Source organism: Cololabis saira, chromosome 15, assembly GCF_033807715.1.
Source record: "Cololabis saira isolate AMF1-May2022 chromosome 15, fColSai1.1, whole genome shotgun sequence".
Taxonomy (NCBI): Eukaryota; Metazoa; Chordata; class Actinopteri; order Beloniformes; family Belonidae; genus Cololabis; species Cololabis saira.
In genome coordinates, this window is record NC_084601.1 from 25,289,977 (window position 1) to 25,308,040 (window position 18,064).

Below are 18,064 nucleotides of genomic sequence, written 5' to 3' on the forward strand. Positions count from 1 at the left end.
GGATGAAAGGTGCTATACATTTTACATTTGATTTGATTGATTGATGTCTGGCTTCACCCAAAGGTTTTTGATCTGCAGGACAATACCAATGATAACTTTTTTATTAATAATATCATAATTCTGGGTAAATTCCACATCCACAATATGAAAGTGAAATCTCGAGTTTGTGTATTCCAACGAATTCCTTCACTTTTCTGAAGCCCTTAAAATCATGACAAAAAGAAATGCAATACAACGTTTGAACATAATTGTTTAATATAATTCATTGGATAAGCCCTAGGCCCTTTAATCATTTTCCTTTTCATTTTATTTATTTTCTTTTCCTTGTTTTCTCTCAAATATTCCTTGAAGCATTTTGATAAAGATTGATGCCTTATTGTTTGTATATAAAGATATTTTCAATAAAAAAAAGGTAAAAAAAATGGTAAAAAAAAAACCCAACCTGAATATTCTTGTCTGACAAAACGCTGCCATAAAATCTCGCGTTGCTTTGCCTCCAAATCCCGTGCAGGCAGCAACCCGGAAGCGACAGGCGGAAATCAACAGATCCACCACCTCACACTTCGAGCTGAACGTTTTCGGAATCTGTTTTTTGTCCTGACAGGAAAGAGCAGCGGGGAGGTTGTAAAAAGGCGATGCTGCGGCTGTGAGCGGACCGACACGGACGGATGGACCGACGACCCAGCGGACAGTCCAGTCCCAGACTGCACATTTAACACCGGTAAACCTCTGCTGTCATGTCTCGACGTTTCACAGGAAGTTCATTGAAAACCGACAACATAGAGAGATATAGCAAATGCAACTAATCACCAGTATAAACTCTATGATTAACCAAAAACATGAAGAGATCCAAGCATGTGGACAGCTTGAGAGTAGGTGTCCTGCTCTCACCTGTCAGGCTGGTTAGTTTGTACCAGTGGAGCCTGTTGATCCTGGTATCAACCCGAGACCAGCAGGTTCTGGGGGAAGGTTGAACTGGAGCAGTAACTGGTGAAAGTGTTCACATTAACCACCAACACTGGAAACCGTCTCCGACAAAATGACAAAACCGTAGAAACAAGTTGTGGCAAATGAGCTTGATGGGCCATTCTACTATAATAATACTACTACTGATATACTACTACTACTGCTACCTCTATAACAATACTCAGTGTTTCCCCTAGAATTTTTTTCAGGCCCGGTGGTACCCACCGAAAAAATCCTAAACAGACGTGCGTGGGACGGCATATTGGACATGTAGCAATATAACAAAGTTTTACATTAAAAATCATTGTAGGCCTATATTGCTGAATGATATCACTTCAATGAAATAATTAGATTTAATCTAACCTTTAACCAAAGTGTCATGGGCCTGAAAGGCTGCAGTGTGCTGGTCTGACCCCATATGAGCATTGAGCATCTTTTCTAAATATTTCAGAGGGATCTCTATGAAAACCCTCTGGTCCTCTTTTAACGGCTGCTTGTGCTGACGGCATATGTGACAAAACATCCCTATTCACAATTGGGATTATATCAGTTATAAATAATTTAAACATTGTAGATTTGTTTTACCCGTTTTGTTATAACAGAGTTACATGCATTTGACTGGGGAAAAAATTAACTTTTAGTGGTTCTAGTGGAAAGACAATCTATTGTCTGTGTTATTTTCATCATTATTGCTTACCAAAAAAAGAAGCTCAATCAGAACAAAAATGTAAACTAAACAACAAATTGTAAATTTACCATGGGGAGTGTGGTACAACCAAGGGCTGTATTTATGGTTATTAAGCCATTAGGGATCCCAGCCAGATGTTCTGTGTTTAGATGTTGTTTTTTACTGGGTCACCAGTTGGACCGGTGTCGACGGTAAAGGCTGATTTATGGTTCTGCGTTACACCAACGCAGAGCCTACGGCGTTGGGTACACGGCAACGCGCACGTACGGTGCGTGTCTCCGCGTACCCTACGCCGTTGGTGTACCGCAGAACCATAAATCAGCCTAGACACTCATACTTGGCTGGCGCTAGGACCCCGCGGACGCCTGGTGCGTCGTCGGGCTGTTTTTTTCTTCATGCTTCCCTGCAGCGTCTCATGCAAACACAAACACACGGACCTGCAGAAACATTTCTTTATCATGTTGTCTGTCGCCCGCAATATTTTTTCTTTTTTTTTTTGGCTAGCTACAAACTCTATACATCCCATAATATATAATAATATGCCTGCGCTCTCAGCAGCGTTACTAGGCAACGAAGCAGGTTGACTCCCGTTGCAGAACAGCTGCAGAGGCTCCTAAACGTAATCATTGATTTTTTTTTTTTTTTAGGCCTGGCGGGGGGTCTCGTTGGCCTGGCGGCCCCGCCAGGCCTATATAATGGTAGGGGAAACACTGATACTACTACTGTTATACTACTACTACTGCTACCTCTATAACAATACTACTACTGCTACCTCTATAACAATACTACTACTGCTACCTCTATAACAATACTACTACTGTTATACTACTACTACTGCTACCTCTATAACAATACTACTACTGTTATACTACTACTACTGCTACCTCTATAATAATACTACTACTGCTACCTCTATAACAATACTACTACTGCTACCTCTATAACAATACTACTACTGTTATACTACTACTACTGCTACCTCTATAACAATACTACTACTGTTATACTACTACTACTGCTACCTCTATAACAATACTACTACTGTTATACTACTACTACTGCTACCTCTATAATAATACTACTACTGCTACCTCTATAACAATACTACTACTGTTATACTACTACTACTGCTACCTCTATAATAATACTACTACTATAATACTACTACTGCTACCCCTATAATAATAATACTACTACTACTATACTACTACTACTACTACCTCTATAATAATACTACTACTATAATACTACTACTGCTACCTCTATAATAATACTACTACTGTTATACTACTACTATAATAATACTACTACTACCACTATAATACTGCTATACTACTACTACTGCTATAATACAACTATATGTTATACTACTAACTATATAATACTACTACTATAATAATACTACTACCACTATAATACTACTACCACTGCTATAATACTACTACTGTTATATTACTACTACTACCTAGGGATGGGCGGTATGGACTAAAAAATTTATCACGATAATTTCTGGCATTTATCCCGATAACGATAAAAATGACGATAAAAAAATACCAATTCAACTCCATCTTTTTAATTATAAATCTATCAGCACATTCAGTCTTTGGAGCCCCCAAAAACACTGCTCTAAAAGAATACTAAATGCTACCAGTGGTCCATGGACATTAATATTTGACCACGAATCGAGTTTCCTGATATTTAAATGTACTTTAATGTAATTTCTACGTCGGGGAAATACACGAAGCAAAGCTTGAAGGCATACAAAAGCCTTGACGCTTGGTCCTACTTCAAGGCAGGATTTGTTGGCAAAATTAAAGTGATGAGGACACCGAACTTTATGATTTGACCGTTTAACATTAGCTACCCAAAAATCCAACATTACCCGATACAAAAATTGAACCGCAAATCCACGTTTCAGTGCCTGGAATCCAGTTGTTTCTGTGAATTGCAGTGATCCATTTGTCTCTCTTAAGCTTATTTTTCGTCAGTCTGTAAAACGATAACTCTGATTTCTTGCTAAATCTAGGAGTACAGTCGATCGAACAACAGCTCTTTCCCATTTTAGATGTTTTCCAGTTGCTCAAACTGAAAGTTTACGCTGCCACTCAGTCTTTCTGCCACTCAGTCTTTCTGCCACTCAGTCTTTCTGCCACTCAGTGGGCGTAACCCGCTGTGAAGTCGCATCTGTGACGTCATGTGCATTCCCTCTATAAGCCAGATAGATGCTCCAATGGAATCCTCCATCTGTGCCGCTTCTCTTCCAGACTTATGGCCCTGATGCTCAGCTAGCTGAGGGAGACGGTGACGCATCATGTTTCTGAAGACGTCCTTCACCACCTTGGTCGTGGGGGTGTTTGTGGTGTATGTGCTGCACACCTGCTGGGTGATGTACGGGATAGTGTACACCAAACCCTGTGATCACCCCAAGGGGCACAACTGCATCACCCCCTTCCTAGCAGGGAACCCAGAACTACAGGTCAGTCATGATCATGGATGGATGATCCCACTGATTAGTATTGATTTGAAGTTTTCTGTTCAGCTTTTTTGAGACACTACTTTGTTATGTTGAAGAGTGTGGGAGGAAAGCCACTTTAGATAGTTGTTTCACTATGTTGAAATTATATGTGTGACATCTCCTCTTTTTTTCTTTTTTATAAGCTGAGTGTCTACACCGCATTACAGTCAAATGCAAATGGAGGCCATACACTCATCCACAAAGAGGAGAACTTTGATGTCAACAGCAAGTTTGAAAGGTTTGAGAGACTTACATATTATCATTTTCTATTTCACAACTGGGTCTATACATATGCAACAGGGCTGGGGATTGATTCAAGTGTCAAGAATTGATTCGATTCCAATTCTTAAGATTCAGAATTGATTATCACGCTTTGATCCGATTTGATTCCAATATTGATTTGGGTTAGTGTTATTAAAACTGTTTTTTGAGCTGTTGCATGAATTATATGACTGTGTAGTTCTGCAACATATTAATACTAGTATTATATTGAGATTCAACAGCAAGTATTGGCAGCTAATGATGCTGTAAAGACCAATCACCTCCCAGAATGCTGATAGAACTGCTTTCAGAAACATCGTGTGGGTCAGAATTATCAAACAGATCCAGGGCAGAAAACAGAGACGTATGAAATTGTTTTTATTTTTTTTTGCCCATTTATGATAATTTGTTTTTTAGCATTTTATGCAAATGTGACCCCAAGATGGTAAAGCAAAGAAATAAAGACAATTTATGCAGTTTATAACTGAAAACCTAAATGTTTTCATACCTTTAAACATATTTAAAGGCAAAAACATGGCACTATTTATGCTTGTGTCCAGAAAAACATTTTTTGGTCTAAACAAAAAATACCAAAAGTTGTAACGTAATGATGAGAATTTTTTTTTTCTTTTGATATGTAGACATATGACTCGATTTTTAGGAATTAATATGAGAATCGATTTAGAATCAGAAAATCAATCTTTTTCCAACACAGGCCTAATATGCAAGGTCTTAATCAAAACTAGAAATTTACTGATGGACAGCCTTTTTTTCCCAGATATTAAGAAAGTGTTAATCATATCTCGTAAACAAAAATGGTGTTGGTGGCTCCATATTGATTCCTTCCCTTTTTCTGCAGGATAGTCAATGTCTCCCTCCCTAAGAAGACTTGTAATAATGGAACTCTATACGCGCTGATATTTGTCCACCAAGCCGGTCTCAGCCCGTGGCAGGACACACGGCAGGTCCACCTGGTGGCTCAGCTCACCACCTACATGGTTCCAAAACCACCGGAAATCTCTCTCATATCCGGAGAGGATCAAACGGAGGTACTCAATCAGAGCCTGAATATGTAGGATGTAGATAGAATATGTAGCCATTTTGTTGTTGTGTGTGTTGTGTTTTTTTTTTTTTTCTTCTTTAATCCTTGAACTTCAGATATTTCTGTGGCGAAGCTACATTGATCATTAAACAGATCGTTACTCATTCACTGGCTTTGGATTGTGCCAAGATAAACAAAAGCATTGTGAAGTCTTTTAAAGCTAGAACATATATTAAAAACATTCAGTAAATAAGTGATAAACTGATATTTTACCAAGGAGATAAAGCTAATAGTGGGTTAGAATGACATTTTGTCTTCTGCCAAATCCAATGCTCTAGTTTATACTTTACAGAAAAAGGATGGAGGTCTGAAAAAATATAGAAATGGTACTTTCTTTTGCCCATGCTGCAACTCTTTACCAAGTTTGATGAAATTCAGCCTTGCAGAGTTTGTATAATATAATTAAGTACTTTTTACATCTAGAGCATGCCTTGAGTCTTGCCCTGGTGGAAAAATGAATTCTTAAATCTGGTGACGGATTGCTAATCTTTTATCACTTTTGTCCATGAAGTTGAAATAAAAAATGTTTTACATCTTCTCATGAAATGATCAACAAATAAAAAGGACTGAGGAAGGAAGGAGGTGTTTCTGAAAGCAAAAGTATACCACCTTTATGAGCAACAGTGTAGATATGAAGATTTGAGTGAGTCTTGACTGATCCCGCTCTGCGTTCCCTTCGTCTGTTTTCTCACGCAGGATCAGAAACAAGAAGCCCAGAAGAAGAAACAGCAGGACGGCAACCCGACAGCAGGAACCGGGGCTAAAGATGATGCCACTTCTTCATCCGATCGGCCCGTTTCTCACTGGCGCTCCCGCCTCACATTCAACATCGTCAGTGACCACTTCCTGTTTGACAGAGAGTACCTTCCCAGTGATGTTCACAGATACCTCCGAGTGTAAGAGGGAGACGACACAAACACACCACAACACCAGGGCTGGGCATCGATTCAAATGTGAGGAATCGTTTCGATTCCGATTCTTAAGATTTTTAATCGATTATCAAGATTTGATTCGATTAGATTCCGATATTGATTTGGGTTAGTGTTATTAAAACAGTTTTTTCAGCTGTTGCATGAATTATATGACTGTGTAGTTATGCAACATATTAATACTGGTATTATATTGAGATTCAACAGCAAGTATTGGCAGCTAATGATGCTGTAAGGACCAATCAGCTCCCAGAATGCTGATATAACTGCTTTCAGAAACATCGTGGGTCAGAATTATCAAACAGATCCAGGGCAACAAAACAGATGACGTATGAAATCGCTTTTAGTTTTTCCACATTCTGTTTAAATTTTTAGCATTTTTGGCCTATTTCTGTTTTTTAAATTTTTGAGAATTTGATTTTTAGCATTTTATGCAAATGTAACTCCAAGACAGGATAAAGTGATGAAATATAGACAATTTATACAATTATAACTGAAAACGTTAATGTTTTCATACAAACATAATTTTTAAACATATTTAAAGGCAAAAACATGGCACCAGTTATTCTTGTGTCCAACAAAACAGTTCTTTTTTGAGCATAAACAAAAAAATACCAAAAGTTGTAATGATGGAAAAAAAATAAAAATCGATCATTAGTAAGACAAATCGATTTTTAGGAATTAATATGAGAATCTATTTAGAATCGGAAAATCTAATTTTTTTTCAACACAGGCCTATACAAAACCATCAGAGAACTTCTATAATCTGGAAAATCTACTACTAAACATGAACAATACCAATATACACGAGGGCATTTATCACAGTAGTGATATGTGTGCGTTAGCTTCACTTGGAGATCAGACTGGAGAAACTTGGGTGACGTTAAATTCAAAAGGCATCATATCATGTTTAACTTATATTTCTAGTAGATCAAGCTTCAGGACGTGAGAGGAAGCTGGCGCAGTGTGTGTGCCGCTTCTCCGTTCCTCCACCTAGTTTTTAGCTGTTTTAACCGTCAGTTTTAGATTTTCTTTATAGTTTTAGTACCTATGTTTTAGCGTTTACAACCTGATTAACTATGTATTTTTAATCTCTTAGCTGTGCATAGGTGAACATGTTCTGATTTTCTTTTTTTCTTGCAATTTTAGTCCATCTTATTTTTGGTGCTTTTTTTTTCAACTTGTTTTTATTGTAGCACTTTGAGATTTGATTCAAATATAAAGTGCGTTATAAATTAAATTTATTATTATTTATTTATTATTATTTCAGATTCCAGAACGGGAAAAAGATGGTGTATCTACCTCTGCTGTTTGTTGACGAGCTCAGCAACCGGGTCAAAGACCTTGTGGCAAGTTTTTATTTAAATACATATTATTTTAGACAAGGCAATTGACTTTCAACAAGTACATGTAAAAAAAGATGTGGTATTCCTTTACTATTTGATTTCAATCATGAACTGGCATAAAGGATAAGTACGGAAGAGTATTAGGGCCAGGCAGGAGAAAAATACAAATAATATTTTAGAAGAGGAAGATTTTTTTTTTTCATTATGCACTTCGAGAAAAAAGTCAAAATGTCGAGAAAAAAGTCGAAATGTTGAGAAAAAAGGCGAAATTTCGACTTTATTCTTGAAACATTGTATCGAGGCCGATACTGCTCTCATATACTCGTACATTACTCGCAAAGATTCTCAGATTCTCAAGAGGAGGAAAGGAGAATAAGTCGTTTAATACCAGCAACTTGATAAAACATCTCAAGACGCATCATAAAGCTGAGTATACGGAGTTTGCTAATGCTACTGCAAGACCACAACAGCCAACATTAGCTTAGGTTCTGCAAAAGCCACAGACAATGGCAAGAGACGACCCATAGGCGGTGTTGGGACTCAGCGGGCTGTCGGCACGGCGCATGGCCGGGCCGCGGAGGAAAGCCCAGCCGGCTGAGTTTTGTTTAAAAAAGTTATTCTACTCATTTTATTTATTTTTATTGAATTTATCTGTTGCAAATAAAACCTGTCTTCCAATTCATTGCATTTTTCATTGCATTTTTAGCCTAGTTATTTTTGTGGTATAAGTATCGTATCGGTACTCGGTATTGGCGAGTACACAAATTAAAATACTTGTACTCGTTGTGAAAAAAATGGTATAGGGGCATTCCTAATCTCTACATTTCAACTTTTTTCTCAAAATTGTATTTCAACATTAATCTCGACATTTTGACTTTTTTCTCGAAGTGCACAATAAAAAACAAATCTTCCCCTCAAATATTTTTTCTCCTGCATGGACTTAATACTCTTCCGTAGATAAGTGAGAGGCGTTTGACCTTATTATTATTTCAATGTACTAAATACCACAATATCATAGCTGGATTTTTTTTGTTGTATTCTCATACGTAGGAAATCAACGGTACTTCCATGGAGCTGCCTCTGACCATCTCCTATGACCCCATCTCCCTGGGGAGGCTTCGATTCTGGATCCACATGCAAGATGCTGTTTACTCTTTGCAGCAGTTTGGTATGTTAATATCTCTTGTTCGCACGCGGGCAAACACACACTCTTTCAACACGTTTTTGTGCTTGAATACTTGTTTTTCAGGTTTCACAGAGAAGGATGCTGATGAGATTAAAGGAATTTTTGTGGATACAAACATGTACTTCCTGGCTCTGACCTTCTTTGTTGCTGCATTCCATGTGAGTCTCTGCAGAGGTTTCAAGCTAGGAGCTAAAGTTGTCACAAATTGTTTTATATCTGTTTATAAATAGAAATCTGAAAATATCTAATTAATTCCCTATGAATCCCAAAAGCCAGTATGAGTTGGGTTTTTTTGTTGTTGTTTTTTCTCTTGAGGAGATAAGAGTACCGCCATTGCAGCTTTCCACTAATCAGCCCTTTTTGGTCTTTTTCTACCAGTAGTACGACAAAACAGTCAAAAGAAAAAAACCTTTTGCTTTTTTATAAACGTTGTGGGGAAAATGTCCTAATGCTCAGGAACTGTATCCTACGGAAGAGTATTAGGGCCAGACAGGAGAAAAATGAAAATAATATTTGAGAGGAGGAAGAATTTTTTTTCATTATGCACTTCGAGAAAGAAGTCGAAATGTCGAGGAAAAAAAGTTGAAATGTCGAGATTAATGTTGAAGTACAATTTCGAGAAAATAGTCGAAATGGCGAGAAAAAAAGTTGAAATGTTGAGAAAAAAGGCGACATTTCAACTTCTTTCTCGACATTTCGACTTTTTTCTCGAAGTGCACAATAAAAAAAAAAATCTTCTCCTCTCAAATATTTGTTTCTCCTGCATGGCCCTAATACTCTTCCGTAGTATCCTGCAATTAAGTTCAACAAATAGCACATAACATGCTATTCATTTATGCATTATTTTTACTAATCTCTTGGTTTAATGTTGTGATATAGGTTTTTTGGTTATTTTTTCCTCCAAAAGTAAGGTTTTTGTCTTTTATTTCAATCTTCCCAGCTCCTCTTTGACTTCCTGGCTTTCAAAAATGATATCAGCTTCTGGAAGCAGAAGAAGAGCATGGTGGGAATGTCCAGCAAGGCAGGTTGGTGATTTCACAGCACTGCTTTCTGCTTTCACCCAAACACTGACAAGGAACAGCTGCAAGTTAACTAGCTGCTAGTTAAATACACACTGTGCATTATATAGTATGCACTTGCCAATTTGTAATAAATTGCGAAATTTGCGAAAGGGAAAACAAGTATTAAACAAGTAAATCAACAAAGAAGGCCATCAGTATATTTACACATGATCTGACTGAACTAAGTAGCGACCAGATGTTACATTCTGCACCTTCTGCTCACCTTATTCTTCAAATAAGAGATGCTTTTGCTGTTGAGCAATATTTTACTTATAATATCAAATATGTGTTCAACTATAATTCAGTGATAATTCTTCATCTTAATTTAAAAAGTTTTTGGTGCTGTCAAACGATTAAAAAAAAATGGAGCAATTAATTAAGATCTGTAATTCATTAATTTAATTAATCTCACCTAAAAATTGCTTAGAAAAGCCCTCAATTTGAGGTGTTTTCCTTTAAATACATTACGTAATTGTGGCAGATCAAAACATTGATATATAACAAAAAAGTGGCTTTATAAAGTCATTTATTTAGTTCTTTAACAGACTTGAACAGATTCAGTCCTAGCTGTTTACATCCACTTGGTAAGAACATTCGCCAGCCTCTCGGATGTGTGCATGCGAGGTGTTCTCCTCGAGTCTAGTTTGGGCAACATCGTTGCTGCTAACTTTAGCGGTGGCTGCGCTCGTGACCGGGTGCTTTGCGTTTATGTGTCTAAACTTGAGCTGCTTCGGTGGTGAGCAAAGTCCTTTCTACAAAGACACGTATCACTGTATCTTCATCAATGGTGCTGTCAGAGCGTTTTAGAAATGTAAATTCCCTGTTCACTGGACTTACAACCTTCACATGTTCCTCCATTTTCACTTGGGGGGGGTTAGCCTGTCCAGCTACAGTGAGCGCGTTTACATGGGAAGTGTAATTCCTCTTTAATTCAAAATTAAAATTAAATCCGATTTTAAAATGAGTAAAAATGACCATGTAAACACCTAATTCCGAATGAAAATGGCCATTCCAAATTAAACTTCATTCTGAAGTAAGTGGCTGGTTTATTCCGATTTTAAATCCGAATAGAATAATTCCAGGATCATGTATACACTCATTCTGCTTTAAATTAATTCCGGTCTCTCTGCGCTGCTCGTTCCCTCGCCCGTCTGTTTGTTTTCCAAACAAAGTTTCAAGATGGCAGCACGCAGTAAACGGTGGTCAAGAGCAGAGATGATTTATTTAATAAATAGCTTGGAGGACCTGGAAATAATTAAAAGAACAGATGGCAGGAAACATAAAAATTGTGAGCTTTTCAAAGTTGTAGTGGCTAAGTTTATTTTTTTTCCCCGGTAGACGTAACTTCCGGTCCGCCCCCCTATCCAATAGGAACCTTCCCAACCCCCAGATTCCGAATTTAAAAAAAAATCATGTAATCGTGGCCAATGGGAGCCTACCAGGCAATCAGTGTCCACTTCAAGCTGGGACTGACCTTTGTTTTCCACCCTTGACAACTCAAGCACAAGAAGCCCACCGCACAAACACAGATTTTAAAATAAAGGCAACTCGCAAACAGAAAAAGTAAAGTTAGAGATTTAAAAAAACGGATTAAGCGATTAAAAAAAACAACGTGCTAAACAGGCCTGTAATTAATTAATTAATTAATCAATCACAATTAACGCTCTAATTTGACAACCCTAGTTTTTGGTGCTGCTCTGGTTCCATGGGTGTATATGGCATCAGAGCCGGATTTATACAGAATTTATTTAAATTTTTTTAGGCTGTGACCAACATTAGACTGGAAGTGTGTACCATTTTCAAGCTCTTAAATCGCTAAAAGGCTGTTAGCTTGGTAAATTACGTCATATCTAGAGATTTTGCCTTTGATTATTGGTCATTTTTATTAGTTACTTTAATGTATGCTTTTTTGTTTGTTTGAGTGTGTGTGTTTTGTTTTTTATCCTCCTCTTTTCAGTGCTTTGGAGATGTTTCAGCACCATAGTGATTTTCCTCTATTTGTTTGATGAGCACACAAGCCTCCTTGTTCTCATACCTGCTGGGATCGGCTCCATCATTGAAGTAAACACAAAGAGACACGGAACAATATAGATAAACGCATATAGAAATGAATCAGTGCCCCTCACTGGCTTCTGGGAAAAAAATTAATGTGTGTTCCTTTCTATAGGTGTGGAAAGTGAAAAAGGCTTTAAAGATTCAGGTTTTCTGGAAGGGAGGCAAACCAACATTCCTGGTAGGTGTGAGATTTTATATATTTATTTATATATTTTTATATATATATATATATATATATATATAATTTTTTTCCATCATCTACTCTACTTTCACCATCTATCTAATAAACCCCTCAGTATGTTCAAAATCCAGCTTATAAATAAAATTGGATTGACTGTTTTGAATTGATTGTGTGCCATTTCTCGCTTACCGTATTTTGCAGACCATTAGGTCTATTGTCATACATAAGACCCACTGAGTTATACGGCGCATTATAAAAAATATAAAGCGAAACAAAACAGTCCAGTAAGTTGAACTTTATTCAACTCATTCACAATAACTAAGAATGTCGTTCGGTTGCAACTTAAACAGAAAAATACACACAAAATCCAAAACTAAAAAGTGGAGGAGGTCAGCGTCGTACTACGTCCTGTTCTCTGATTGGTTCATCGTTGCCAGCGATAGCAGACACCTGAAGTTAGTGTGAGGTTGGAACAATGTTGTAGTCCAACATTTGATTATGATGTAGATTTGAAGATTGGGTTTATGCTAAAAACCTGGCGTTGGCTTGACGTCTAATTAAAGTAAGGTAACACTGACTAGATGCTGGATGATGGTTGCTTGCTTTCGCTACATAATTGGTTATCTAACAGTGTCTGATGTTGCAACCTGTATCAAACCAAGGACCAACTTTAATGTGTCAGCTGAACGGTCCGACCATCAATCAAGCGGAGCGGCTTCGTTGCTACCAAAGTCCCTAAAACACATTGACAGATTTCTGTACCACATAAAACTGCTTTGAGGTCAATGAGCACAACAAAATTCATACATGAGATGCACCTGATTAGAGGGCGCACTGCCGATTCTTGAGAAAAATCAAGGATTTTAAGTCTGCCTTATAGTCCAGAAAGTACGGTAAATTCTGCCCGTTGTCATCTGACCACAAAGCAGATAATCAAGTTATATCCTTGTTACATGAACAAACTTTATTTTTCATGCAATGAGATTGACAGAATAATTCATCGTTGGTTAGACCAAACTTTAAGCTGAAAATGTTGCATTTGGTAGTAGGGATGGGAATCGAGAACCGGTTCTTGTTTTTAGAACCGGTCCCCTTGGAATCTTTTGCAAACGTTTCCCTTTTTCAATTCGGCACGAATGCGTGCGTAAGCCAGCAGTCAATAGTAAACATGGTGCCCAAGTCTGGTTACATTTCAGTAAAAAAGAGGACAACAGGGAAACTTGCAATACCTGCCAAGTGGTTATATCGTTGAAGGGGAAAAAATACTGTCAACATGCCAAATAATTTATGCAAACAGCAACCAATAACAATCAATAAATGTCGTGTTTTCAATCCGCTCCGGACCAACGTCGGTAATTCTCAACCCAGCAGCAACGATAGCATGTCCTTGGCTAATAATACTGCAGGTAACTAGTTAACAAACAAACACTGCCTATCATATTAGCTCCATTTGTCTCATTGTTGTCCTTTTTTCCAAATGAGAATCGATAAGGGAATCGATAAAGAACTGAATCGTTAAGCAGAATCGAAAATGGAATTGGAATCATTGGAATCTTATCAATCCCCATCTCTATTTGGTAGCTCTCAAAAGATTAAAAACCCTTTTCACACAGTGGTAGCACCATTGCACAAAATCTGTCTTCCTTGGCCGAGGCGGCTCCGTGCTGCATCAGCGTGTGCTCGCACACAGTAAGCCAGTGTTTTAAAATGAGATGAGTGAAATCGGATGCATTTATAAGAGCGGTATTTCCTGGCATACCAGCCTTACCAACACACAATCTAATCCGACCGTGCCAACCTCCACCGTCAACTCAAAGATGTCTCCATTGCATTTAATTCATGGTTGCATAAACTGAAAAAAGTCTGTATGCTTATGTTTTTGTTTTGTGTCACAGTTTGGAAAATTGGATGAATCGGAGAGGAGAACAGAAGAATATGATACTTTGGTAAGATACGGCAGACATGCATGGAAAACCATTCCAATAATGTGAACCGTAGAGCTAATGCTTAGATTCTTGGTGTTTCTCTGTAGGCCATGAAGTACCTGTCATACCTCCTGTACCCTTTGTGTATTGGAGGGGCTGTGTATGCGTTGATATTTCTTAGATATAAGAGGTAAGAGATAAAGTTTTTTTTAAACTGGGGAAAAAAGTTTCCTTTCTTGTCTTTTGCAATCAAGTTATATTGATTAGATGAGTCTCAACTGTGTTTTCCTTTCAGTTGGTACTCATGGTTGATCAACAGCTTGGTGAATGGTAAGCTACTTTATATCTTGAGGACACAGAATAGAACGAAATAAATAAGTAACCTCTTTGCTATTACATTCATGGAACAGACATGATTTCTGCTGATGAAAAATGTCCCGCGTTTGCTTAATACTAAATCTGATACCACAATCTTATCGATTTTACCTTTCTAATTTCAGGCGTATATGCATTTGGTTTCCTCTTCATGCTCCCTCAACTATTTGTCAACTACAAGGTCAGTTGTCTAAAAAGGAAAAAGAGGTTTATCCCTGAGAATAATAGATGTTCAGATATTTCTTTCACTATAGCAATGAATCTTTGGAGGTTTATTTTTTTCTTTTTCTTTATCTTTATCATCTTGTAAATGTCCCACTAACATGTTCTGCTCCATTCTTGATGCAATAGCTGAAATCTGTGGCCCACCTGCCCTGGAAGGCTTTCATGTATAAGGTAAAGAGATTATTTCTTTATTGAGTTCATTCGCATCAAAAAGTAAAAATTGTTTTACAAAAGTTCACTTTTAACATGTTATTATAAAATGTATTTACATAAAGTCTGTCCCTTTTTTAATGAAAGCCATTTCTGCTCAAATATTTTATAAACTAATGAGTTTATATTGCTAAATGAATTTCTTTGACAAAATTTCTTCTTTATGATGAGTCCTTTTTTATTAGAATAACAATTGACTCTTGATCGTAACCAGGCGTTCAATACCTTCATCGATGATGTGTTTGCGTTCATCATCACCATGCCGACATCTCACCGACTGGCCTGTTTCAGAGACGATGTGGTGTTTCTCGTCTACCTTTATCAGAGATGGTACATGCATGCCAACACTTCAAATATTCTTCAGTTGTTTGTACAGAAATGTAGAGAAATTTCCCTTTTTTTTTTTTTGTTTGTTTAATTAAAAAAAATAAACTCTCTCTGTTCCCCTTCACTAGGCTCTACCCGGTGGATAAAACCCGGGTAAATGAATATGGAGTTTCATACGATGAGAAACCCAAAAAGAAAACCCACAAGGACTAGAAGGACAAGGGGCTCCCTGAATAAAGGAGGAGTGAGTAGGATTTGCTGACATCTAGCAGCAATGCTGCAGATTGCAACCCTCTGACCACCCACTTACATCAGTCTCCCTTAAACTGGCTGCTAAAAACGTTAGTGTGTCTTTTTATAAGCCCTTTATACTGCAAACGGCCCTTTATAGATGATTACTATGATAATTAGATTTGTCTATTCCGTGCATACTGCACCAACCACATCAGTGCAACATGATCAGGTTATGGAAGAATGTACTCAAAGTAAACAGAAATTGCTCATTTTTAAGGTAACAAAACCATCTTATTTTAATGCTGTTCTTCGACAATTGATATCTTATTAAATGTATCCCCAAATAGCCTCCTAAATGTTGGTGTAACTTTCACTAACAATCAAGTTCAGTGTAGTGATTTGGAGAAGGCATTCTTTACTTTAGCCAGCTGGCTGCAAAAATATTCTTGGGATTTATAACGTGTTCAAATTGTCTTTAATTGCAGGGTTATATGGAGCAACATGTGCTTATCTCTGCTCAGTTCTGTTCTGACTGACACCAAGGACTGTAACTTTACCATGATCATCACGACACTGTTGGTTGTTACTACAGCAACGTGGGTGTACTAGATTACATTTTTGTCAAAGCGAATTTTAAACATTATTTTACATTTACAAATTTCAGTTAACTGACTTAACTAACCCGCTTCAGTCCAAATGTTTATCATGCCAGACAGGATGACTGGAGAATTGGATTTCTTTTTTTGACATAAATGGCATAAAATCTGTTTTAATTCTGGACTTTACTACGTTAAACTGTGGACTCGAGCATTTATGAAGCATCATTGTTTGTTTCCTTTCTCCTGCACATTCATATTACTCCGTTATCACCAGATATAAGACATCGGGGCACTCAGAAGACTTAGTTTGAAGTTGTGATTGAAGACTTTTTTGTTTTTGATTTAGAAGCTGGTAATTTTATTTGTTACAGTATCACATGGCAGCTGTGTTAGGCAAACCTGGTGGGTATGGAAACTAAAGGGAATGGATGAACTCAAATATAATTCACTATAAGTTTTTCATGAAGAGGTGTTTAATTAGTGAAGAGATTTCAAAACTCATGCCTAATACCATGATACAACCATGCTATGATAAAACAATGTATGTATGTGTCTCATTCGACAAACGCCAAGATGATTCTTTAAATTCATCTGTTAAAAAAAAAAAAAAAAAAGAATAACTTGTACACGAGCCAGTGCTTTAAAATGAACTGAGACTTGGATTAAAAGTACTTTGACACAGGAATCCAACATCTTGCCATGATGATGGCAGTTAAAAAAAATCTTAAACTTCAGTGCAAAAACAGTTGAAGGCTGTGATTTGATTTTTTTTCCACAGAGAATATGAATTGTATGAACATTCCAGAATGTTAAGCCTAAAAATTCCAGCCTTGTGTGTTTTCTTTTCCTGTTTGTTACAAAATTGTATTTTCATTTTACCTGTAACTCAGCAGGGTCCTGCATTCTGTTTTCTCCATCCATCCTAGTTTTGAAGTTTTATTATTATTATTATTATTATAATTATATATATGTTTTATTTTAAACGTATCAGGGCCAAGAAAAATATGCAAGTGCCAAATGTGAGGATGTCCTTTTTTATTTTAATTTTTTTCCTTTTTTCATAAAAAAAAAAAAAACTGTTGGTGAGCCTTGGACAAGCGCCACAAATGTATCATGGGATGTTTCTAATAAATATTGAGACTATGGTGGAAATCTGATGGAAGACTTGAGGATAGTATTATTGCATCTTGATTTACACCACCACATTTTGATTTCCTTTTCTTCAAGGTAGAGATACTTTACTAGATGTCAGTATATTAATTTTTCAGACACCAGCAGGTGCTTTGTACAAAAAAACAGTGATTTCAGATTAAATGCTGCCTGGAAGTTGACGTGAAATTTTCCATGAAATGTTTAAACTTGTAATTTTTGGTTGTTTGGAGTGAGCATAAATAAAGATGACTGAGTTAATACTGTACACGTTTGTCGTTTTTTTCTTAAAATTATTTTAAAGAAAGCTTCAGGAGCAGATTGGATTGACACAGCGTTAGTTGTCCATAGACCCATATCTCTAAACATAAATGTAAGTATTCTGCAATGAAAGTTACCGTGATGCACACCACAAACTTCTGTTTGCCAAAAAAACTTTGTGTAAAATATTGTATAGTGCTTTTGTTACGCCCACAGAGTGCAAGCTGACTCATAGGGTGAAATATTTTAGAAAACAGTTTATGCTGAAAGAATACATATAAAAACGGAAATGTGAGTCGTCAGTGACTTCTACTGGTCCCGGTGTTTTAACTGCCAACTGAAAAATTCAGCGCAACCCACAGCTTATAAACCCCCAGGCAGAGGTGTCAAGTAACTAAGTACAAATACTTTGTTACCTTACTTAAGTAGAAATTTTGCTTATCTATACTTCACTGGAGTAATTATTTTT

General features: G+C 37.0%; 1 protein-coding gene across 1 annotated transcript; it reads left to right on the forward strand.

Annotated features, from left to right (window-relative positions):
• The first annotated feature begins 516 nt into the window (after window positions 1-516).
• clptm1l (CLPTM1 like) lies at window positions 517-17,159 on the forward strand. The gene is made up of 18 exons (XM_061741161.1): window positions 517-721; window positions 3,919-4,130; window positions 4,313-4,407; window positions 5,290-5,479; window positions 6,229-6,428; window positions 7,732-7,810; window positions 8,858-8,975; window positions 9,057-9,151; window positions 9,934-10,018; window positions 12,012-12,115; window positions 12,222-12,287; window positions 14,186-14,236; window positions 14,323-14,405; window positions 14,511-14,545; window positions 14,716-14,771; window positions 14,942-14,986; window positions 15,240-15,355; window positions 15,481-17,159. The coding sequence occupies exons 2-18, from the start codon at window positions 3,966-3,968 to the stop codon at window positions 15,563-15,565; spliced, it is 1,668 nt and encodes a 555-aa protein (XP_061597145.1). The 5' UTR covers window positions 517-721; window positions 3,919-3,965; the 3' UTR covers window positions 15,566-17,159.
• Window positions 17,160-18,064: the final 905 nt, after the last annotated feature.

Bases quoted from the DNA above. Each gene is read 5' to 3' on its own strand.
- clptm1l (XM_061741161.1), top strand. From the start codon at position 3,966: ATGTTTCTGAAGACGTCCTTCACCACCTTGGTCGTGGGGGTGTTTGTG. The intron at 6,429-7,731 runs GTAAGAGGGAGA...TTATTATTTCAG, and splicing joins GTTCACAGATACCTCCGAGT to ATTCCAGAACGGGAAAAAGA. The intron at 8,976-9,056 runs GTATGTTAATAT...CTTGTTTTTCAG, and splicing joins TTACTCTTTGCAGCAGTTTG to GTTTCACAGAGAAGGATGCT.